The sequence below is a fragment of the Rhagoletis pomonella genome, unplaced genomic scaffold (assembly GCF_013731165.1).
Source record: "Rhagoletis pomonella isolate Grant_MI unplaced genomic scaffold, Rhpom_1.0 Rhpom_scaffold_00491, whole genome shotgun sequence".
Taxonomy (NCBI): Eukaryota; Metazoa; Arthropoda; class Insecta; order Diptera; family Tephritidae; genus Rhagoletis; species Rhagoletis pomonella.
In genome coordinates, this window is record NW_023459045.1 from 64,725 (window position 1) to 74,112 (window position 9,388).

The window sequence follows — 9,388 nt, forward strand, 5'->3', positions numbered from 1 at the left end:
TGTGAATTTGAGAATTTGTGTGCATCAATGATATACGACTAGTTTTAGTTCTACCATATTAACATAACAAATTTACCAGAATTAAGTTGTATATTAGAAAAAATAACACATTTGAATTCATATTTCTTGGAAACAAAAAAATTAAAAGTAAAATTTTGCATTCCGATTTTCGAAAGACCGCCCTGTAAAGCGACACTAAACATAGCCATTTATTCGAGCATTTGCAAAGAGAATGGCGATAATCGATGCAACTCTGTAGGCGAAAATTTGGAAGAAGTGGCTGAAATTAGAGCTGGGATACTATCGATAGTACCGCCCCTCGATAGTTGAAAACATCGATAGTACTATCGTCGTGAAAGGTATTGAATTGACACGCTCAGTTGCTTGAAAATTAAATAATTAATAAATTTATAAATTATTTTGTAAATTAAAGAGATTGTATAATTTTTTTATTATTTGAGAGCATGAATCAAACTTATTAATTTATGCGTCTGAATTATATAACTTATATACATACACTTGCATCCCCTTAAACAGCGACAGGCAAAATCTGAATATATTTTTTTATAGCAAAATTAAATTCGTATTTTGTTTGTCCCTTTTGTTGTGCAAATAAGTGAAATTAGCTATAAAAATACATTTTTAATACTACAAAAAAAAAATAAAAAAAAAATAAAACACATTCGTTTAAATTGAAAACTATATATAAACTGAAAACTATAATGTATTATAAAAGTTCAACTGAGATCAAATACGGAGGCGCATATCAAAATCCGGACAAGGGAAATTATTAACATTTCACCATATATAAGAAAACGAATATAGTACTGCTCAAAATAAAAGCACAACAACATTTTTTAGCACTTTTGACTATTTTTTTCTTTATTTAGTGTCTACTAATTTTTTATAAAAGTTGTACAAAACATAAAAAACTACAAAACAATCAAAAATTCATGCGTTCCATAAAAATTTTGTGTAAGCAGTTTTATAGCTTATTAAATTTTACTATAACTCAGTGTAAGCTTATAGTTGCTAAAAATCCAAATGACTTAAATTTGTTTTTGCCGACTGTGTTGTAAAATCTCTTGCTTAAAAAGAATTAATGTAATGTGATGTACAGAAGAGACATTGTGAAGTTTTGCTAAAACCGACATCGATAGTTTTCAAAACCTATCGATAGTGGCGACAGTTGTCAACTATCGATACTATCGATAGTATACCAGCTCTAGCAGAAATTGTGAAAATTTGTACGTGAAAAGATCAAAATTATCGCCGAGGTTGACGAAGTCGCAAAAGGAGCAAATATTTTTGGTAATTTGTGGCGTGAAAATAGTTAAAAATTGTGTGGAAATCTTCATTGAAAAATGTTTGAGATACTGGACAATATGAAAGTAATGAAGTAATGTGTGCTGAAGCTTAAAAAATGTGAAAATAAAATTATGAATGTTGGGAGTACATAGAGAAAATAGTCACAAGCAATTATAATAGAAAGAGGGGCGAACAAGCTGGAATGCAAAGTGCAGCAGAGGCAGAGCGTACGCCAGCGGAGCCCCAAACCCCAACCTCAAAATTATACGAGTAGAGATTACTTGGTCGGTCGGTTAATGTGTTGCGAAAAAGTCGAATAATTGCGAGGAGTGGCGGCGCCCGCTACGAATAGATGAGCTAGTTACGCGCAAAACGCACAAAGCCGAAGGACAGAATGTCTGTAACAATTCTCCAAGTAAAAAAATATACTTATATATATATGTATATCTATGTGAAAGTTATATGTAGTGACTAAAACAATTGTGTTAGTTGAAAGTGTACGTATGCCGCAGAAGAAAAGCATACCAAAAAGAGTTAGTGAAAATGGGCCAAGAAAAAAAAACTACCAGTTTTCAGTAGCTTTAAAATATAACTTATTTTAAAGCAACGCATATTTTAAATACTTTATCCATTTTTAAACTATCATATTTCAAACAAACGAACATATTGGAGCACGTACATATGTACATACATAAATCTATCACATCTTTTTTATGCAACTCGGTTCTCCTTTTGTTCCAAATCTTTATCATGCATTCCCTTTTGTATTCTACTACGAGGTTTTTAAGCGGCTGTTGGATTTATGTCAGATTGGAAACAACTGCGATGCAACAATGCGGCTAGCAAACGCGTAGCAGAGACAGCAACGTCAGCGTCGACTTTGTCATTCATTACCTTGCTTCTGAAATATTATTAGTCTTCGATATAAATTAAGCATGAATATGTACTACGTAAGCTCAGTGCGGAAAAGATTATTAATTAGATACATAGTTGTTATATAATAACGTTGTTGGGCACGAACGTTTGATAATTTTAAGGGCTACATTGTGCGACGCCGGCAGTGCTCTGCTAACAGCGCTGTCAGCGTATTGTGATCGCGTTCTTGCAGCAGCATTTTTATTGTTGCGGCCCATTTTGCTGCGAGCGAATTCTGCTATGTATTGGGGGATATCTTCGGGAGCATTCGGCCCACTTTTGTAATCGGCCTTCTGTTCGGTATTAGGGCTGCCAAGTATCTTAGTACGATTTGTTTATGAATACGTTTGGTATTCATTGTATTGCTTTTAAAAGAACTCATATTTAGTAATTATTCTTTGACGTAGAAGGTTGAAAAGTTGTTAAGAAATGTTGATCTATGTATTTGTAACGAGTATTAATTCATGCATAATATACCAATCGATCTAAAATCTGTAAAAATTAGTTTTAAAAGAGCTTGCAGTATTTAGGTAGATCCGGGTGGTATGGAGGCTGATCGCTTTTTGGGCTGCGCAGTTGCTCTGTCGACGTTGCTGTCAAAGTTGCTATTTTTTCCTCTTGACAAGTGTTCTGTTTTATTTCCATTAACGCTATTATTTTTGATACAAAGTTTTTCCGTTGTTGATTTTATTGCCTATATTTTACCAACCGTAGATGGAATAATCAATACAAAATATGTATTTATTTATTTATGAAGAACACGAAATAGTAACAAAATGTAATTTGTGCTACGATGAAATTTGATAAAGTATTCGATTTTCTGTTTGTGAAGGGAAAAGAAAAAGTAGTGGACAACGCACTCCAAAAAATAGATCTAGCAGAAGTTGGATACGATCAAAATTACGGAGCATAAAACGAAAGGAACGAACGTTATAGCAGAAGCAAAGACATTTGGAGACGAAATAACAGAAAAATAGTAAAAAGAAACAAACAAAAAGCACCTAAAAAGGTGGCACAATGCAGTGAAGTATGATAGAAGAAATACGATAAAGTAAAATTGTGAGGAAAAGCAGTGATGTGCAATAAAGGTGCTGGCGTAGTAATCGAAGCGAAAGGTAGTGAAATGATTTTTTTCCCCATTGCATTGTGCGTGCTTGCAGTGAAAGAAAGAAAACAGATAAAGCAGATATGTTAATTAAATCGACCAAAGTCAACAATTAATGGCACTTTAAAACAGCTAAAATACATAATAGCAAAAGAGGAAAAGTCCACAACAAAATCAATACTTTAACACAGTTTGAAAAGAAAACCAAGCGTGCTACAGAAAATCAATTTTCGTGTTTACTTTATTACAGCTATTGCGAAACCATTGCACATGTTTAATGTCTCATTATAAGAGCATATAAAAAAACATATACAATTTACGAAAGCGTAATTTAAAACTGTTGTGTGCGGATCGTAAAACAAGATCGTTGCATTGGGCAGTCGGATTATAATTCAGTTCTCAGTACAATTCAATTAAAATATCTGCATAATACATACATCATCAGCTTCTTGGCGTGGCAGACATACTCGTTCTGCCTTTGATTGACTGGCAGACAGTCTGATTGGCAAGCAGACGGTCCAACAAATTTATTACAAAATTGGGCAGTGATCAATACGATTTGCCAGCCAAACCGACGTTCATATAACCACAGACGAGACAATTTAGATATAAAAAACCTAAAACGTAAAAACATTCAAGATGACTTCACTGGACGTGCGTAACAATTCGGCGGTAATGAAACGAGCCGAACAACTAAAACGCTGGGAGGAATCGGACACAAATCGCCAACCTCCAACGCCACGTCCCGAGCGCGGACGTAAAATTAAATTCTCCTCTGGCTGTGTCTTTTTAGCCGCATGTATGTCTGGTGATAAGGAGGAAGTGCTAAAGTTGCTTGAAAATGGTGCCGATATTAATACAGCTAACGTTGATGGATTAACTGCCTTACATCAGGTGAGATACAACTTAAGTATTGTTTCCTTTCTTTTGTAAGAATATGCTTTTTGTTACAGAAATTAAGACTCAGATGCATATCTAATACATATCGTCGTTTAAAGTACAAAAGCGCGTATCGTCATTCTGCAAAACCGCGTAACTTACATTTGCTGGCAAACATTGGATTTGCTCACACAAGCCCTTGGCTCAATCGTTATCTATTCGTCCTGAAATATACTAGCCAGAAATGTGATTGCTTTATAAAAAGAGAACCATTTTGAAATATGAGTGTTTTTACTCTCTAGAAAATGTTTTTTGCAACCTTACATACGCGGTTTTGCATTATCTTGATACGCGGTTTTGTACTTTCAACGACGATATGTATTTTATCTATGACATATCAATACCTCCAAACCAAACCATGTTAAGTCATTAGAGATCTAGGCAGACTTAGCATAGTAAGGTTTGGAGCCGTCGATATGTACATATGTTGTATGTATGTATATAGAACCCTTTGGTGCATATTCATAGTCGAAATAAAGTAGCTTCTAAAGTTGAATGCAACTTTGTAACTTTGGGAATACGCTTTTTTGTATCTATAAAATTTGAAAAAAAAAAAAATTAAATACTCCCCACCAGAAAGGCTACATTTACATCCTGGAACAATGGATTTGCCCAGAGCAGCAGGGTTTCCCTCCTGGCCCTTGCAACATCTAAATTAAAAAAGCTTTTTCTAACAGCGGTCGCCCCTCCAGCGTAAAACTGTAGGTCCCACCCCTTTGTGTTACAACCGGTGTTGCCAGATTTTATTTTGAAAAAAAACAATTCCCAAGGAAAAACGGTATTTTAAACCAAAAACTGTAACTTCCAAAAACGAAGGGATTTTCAGAATGTTAAGGTTTTTTAACCGACCCCTTTTTATTCAAAGGAGGAAAAACTGTAGCTCTAGTGTCACTTAAAAATTAACTTAAAAAAAACCAAAAGAGAAATGTGGACAAAACTGTAATTTAAAAAAAAAAACCAAAAGAGGAATGTGGAAATGTGTAATTTGTACTAGGAGATAATTTAAAAACTGTAAGCTTTCTCTACAAAATTGTGGAAAAAACTGTAACTTGTACTAGGAGATAATTTAAAAACTGTAAGCTTTCTCTAAAAAATTGTGATGTACATTTTAAACTGTGAACATGGCAACATTGGTGACAACATCAAGACGCTGATCACAGTAGGAGGAGGAGTTCGGCCAAACACTTAGCAAATTTGAAAGCGCCAAAATATCTTTTGATAAAATTGCCATTTCCTAGCCAAACTATTTCTCGATGAGAACCAACTACTCAAAAATATTTCCGAACTAGCGAGTACATGTATACATATGTACGTACATATATGCAAACACGTGAATGTGCCTATTGCGTCAATACAACTCAAGTTTATTTAAATATAAAAGAAATTCACACTGCCAAATAATAAAATCCACTAATAAACTGTATACGTTCCTTTCGTTCTCCTCTTTTGATTCGGCAGTGTATACCTACAACCCCATTGTCATCGCCGTCCAACCATAGGCTCTGGCGCGTTTGGATGCCACAAGGCACAACGTCAAATTAACAAATTCGTTTCTAAAGCAAACGGACGATTTACAAACCCACCAAAAATATGAGCTATTTTTAACTATGAAATTATTTCGCAGGCGCGCTTCTACGTATGTTTTTCGCAAATCATTTGCTTTTGCTATAGTGAAATACGTACATATATGATTTTTAATTTCGTTCATTAGCCGTATGTTTTGTTCAATTTACATAGCGTATGGCCTTTTTGTACATCTATTAGTTTTCGGTTTTCTTTTTAATGCTGCGCTGCTGCTGTGCTCTTGCATTTGCATAGAGAATACGACGCTGCCGAAAGCCTAAAATCATGTGTAAGTGATTAAAAAGCAATGACGAATAGGGCACTGTCGACAGATTGCTGCAGTATATACAAATTGTTGGGTTGTCGAGATACACAAGGGGTTTGTTTGCTTGACTTCATACGATTGCAAAGTTTTTGTGGTGTTTTATCAGCGGTATAGCTAAGTCGTTTCACTTCAAAGACTCATGTGTTTAATCTGTCTTCAAAAGCGTTAAAATATAAAAAACCCAAAAAAAAATGTTCTTTAGGATCTCAATAGACGGTTTCAAAATGGTACAGTATTGTCTTTTCACTACCGTCATCGACCGCATGCGTACACTCCTTGAATGTCCTTGTATTGCCATACGTATCTTTGCGTGATCATTGTCGCCAGACCGATATCGGAGGCCCCTGTCTTTTTTATACCCGAGCGCACCTGTTTTTATTTGGTCTACGTTAATATCCCTTTTCAATCCGTGTTAGGACGACGACAGAGTGAAAATTTTCATCGGTGAGCACGCTTCGGCATATCTTCAGCATTCTTCGGTGGGTAAATCCAAGGGTCGAGTGACCCAAACGCTGTACAAACTGCGAGAGTCAGATCGTCATCAGGAATTCATTAGCCACTAAAGAGCAATATCTTACCATGGTTTTAGATCTGTAGATGACCGCTCTCATCAATCCTGATATGTTGATAGCAGAAAGTTTGCTCTTACTACTAATACTGGGGAAAACCATCAACAAAATTGTAATAGTAGAGTAAAAACTTCAGCTGGTGCGTGAGACCAACGTAATTCTGACACAGTTAAGGTCTGTCCGCATACCAATCCAGATACGACCTCGAGGGGTGTCGCTCCCTTTATCCAACCTCGTCGAAAGTGCACATTTTCTGAGCCCAACCGTTACTAAGTTAAGCTTGTGGACAACGTTCTTAAGATAGCTGGGTAAACGTAACAAGCACGACTCAGATTTATATCTCCACAAAGGCTGTCATTTCAGCAACATGCTCAAAAAGTAGGCTGCTACAACAATAACAACCAACAAAAATAAGTCTTATAACTCGTTAAATATCCCCCTTTTCCTCGGTAACGCAATATGCACTTAGATAACTAACTTTTGGCTTAACCGAATTATCGAAAGGCTTCGTCACTTTTTGCTACTCTATGCTAGTAGAAGACCTTCAAGCCTTCCTCTTTCTCTCACGCGTTACTTATTATCTAAATGTTCGACAATCGTCCGAAACATTTCAGAGGTTACACATCAAAACCACGAAAATGTTCTTCAGTTTAAAGAAAAGCTCACCAGGCGGAGCTTTTAATGCTTGAACAAAAAGTTGCAAGTAGCAGAACGTCTTCCTAGGTACGGCAAAAGGCAGTTCTGTGCCCTTTGGAACAATATACAGGATCCGGCGCTGTACATACAGGCAATTAACGGAATTACTCAAAAATTTTACACTGAAAATTTTGTCATCGGAGACCTTCTGCTTTGGCGTATTTACGGCCTGGATAATACAGTAGGTAAATCACCCACTGATCTATGCTTGAGTCCAATATATCCAACGCATGATACCATACTTAATACATACATATGTTCCCTTTACATGCTGAGAAAAAAACTCCTTTCCTGGGTCTAAAGTTAGATGAGCTTCTCAGCAACACTTAATGGACTTAGTGATCTAAGCAGCTGATACAAAATAATTGAGGCATCCTCAATGTAGATATGTATGTATGTATATGGATATGTCCACTTGGAATTTTTGCGTATAAATCACCATGGTTACTGTCCACCTTGACGTGTACACGTATTATCAACAGACTTAAAATATAATATGCACAAAAATACATATTTAAAAATATTTGCAGGGGTAAATTGAAATGGCATTAACCTCTCTTTTTCAATGACATGACCACAATGTCAGTGTTTGCTGGCTGCTGGCTTTTACTTTAATAAGAAAACAAAATTATAATAAAATTAATATATCATGACACCACTACAAGGATAGCTGAGTAAATCACAGTTACGACATTGGCATTGATGAAATTAAAACAAATAAAAAAAACAAGGCGTTGAGTGGCGTTGCCGCCGAAAGTGGGCGAGTGATCACCCAATCGGTTGGTTGTGTGTCTGTTTGATGGTCGCTCGGAAAATTTGTGTGAAAAGAGGCTAAAAATTTCATTTTAGTATTGATATGTACATACATATGTATGTCCTACATTTAGAAAATTATGGAGCAAATATTTTATTTTTTTTTAATTTTATATAATTAATAATTTGAAAGCTAATGAACCCATAAAAAAATATTACTGGTTAAATTGTATGTGAAAAGTGGCTAAAAATTTCATTTTAGTTTTGATAAGTTCTACATTTAGAAAATTATGGAGCAAAAGTTTTTTTTTTTTGAAAATTGTATATATTTAATTTTCTTCTAATTTCATTAATATGTGAAATTTTTAATTTTTATTTGTGTTTATTAATTCAAAGGCTAATAAACCCATAGAAAAATATTTCTGGTTAAATTGTATGTGAATCTGTGACTTTTTTCCGTATCTCTTCACTCATTTCCTTCAACTCAGTTTCATTCCACCTTTTTTTGTAACTACAAGATTAATATTAACTAAATAAGCGAAAAATTTCGGCCTTGTTAAACCTAACTTATGGCAACAAGTTGAAATATTTAAATTTATTTAAAAATTACCAGTACAACTAAATTCTTTTTCCTCCATTTTCCAATACTACAAAGTCCTGATCGTGGCACACACACAATTTTCTAAGCCGCTTTTAAACAACGCTCGTAAGCCTCTTTAAAATTGTTTTCTATATGATTTTGTCTATTTGCTTTTTGACAAACCGAAAAAAATGCAGCCGAAAAAAAGCAAATAAAAAAACAACAACAATAAATGTTTGTTGACGTGTTTAGTAGCCTTGGCCTCGTTCTAGGCGATTTTCTATCACAAATCAAACATTTCACAGGAGGCAAATGCTGCGGCTAGCGGCAATGCAACAACAACAACAACGATCTTGGCAACGGCAATAACAACGAAAAAATATCGCGAAAAATAATGTAGTTTCATTTGAACTTAATTTGATTTTAATTTTTTGCGTTTGCTTGTTTTGCTGTATTTTTTCGTTAATACTTTGTTTTATATAATTTATAGTGTAATTGTTTTACAAATTGCTCCAAGCTTTTTGCACTTTGTTTTTGCAAAAAAAAAAAAACGAAACAGAACTGCGAAAAATACTAAATTGCGCTGATTTATATATTTATGTGTGTACATTTGTGACCGGTACTAAAGTTTTGCC

General features: G+C 34.8%; 1 protein-coding gene across 1 annotated transcript; it reads left to right on the forward strand.

The window, feature by feature from the left end:
* Positions 1-1,243: 1,243 nt before the first annotated feature.
* Positions 1,244-9,148, forward strand: LOC118751008 (protein phosphatase 1 regulatory subunit 12A-like). The gene is made up of 3 exons (XM_036485768.1): positions 1,244-1,311; positions 3,579-4,222; positions 9,059-9,148. Exons 2-3 carry the CDS (start codon positions 3,968-3,970, stop codon positions 9,146-9,148), a joined length of 345 nt encoding a protein of 114 aa, XP_036341661.1. The 5' UTR covers positions 1,244-1,311; positions 3,579-3,967.
* The last annotated feature ends 240 nt before the right edge of the window (positions 9,149-9,388 follow it).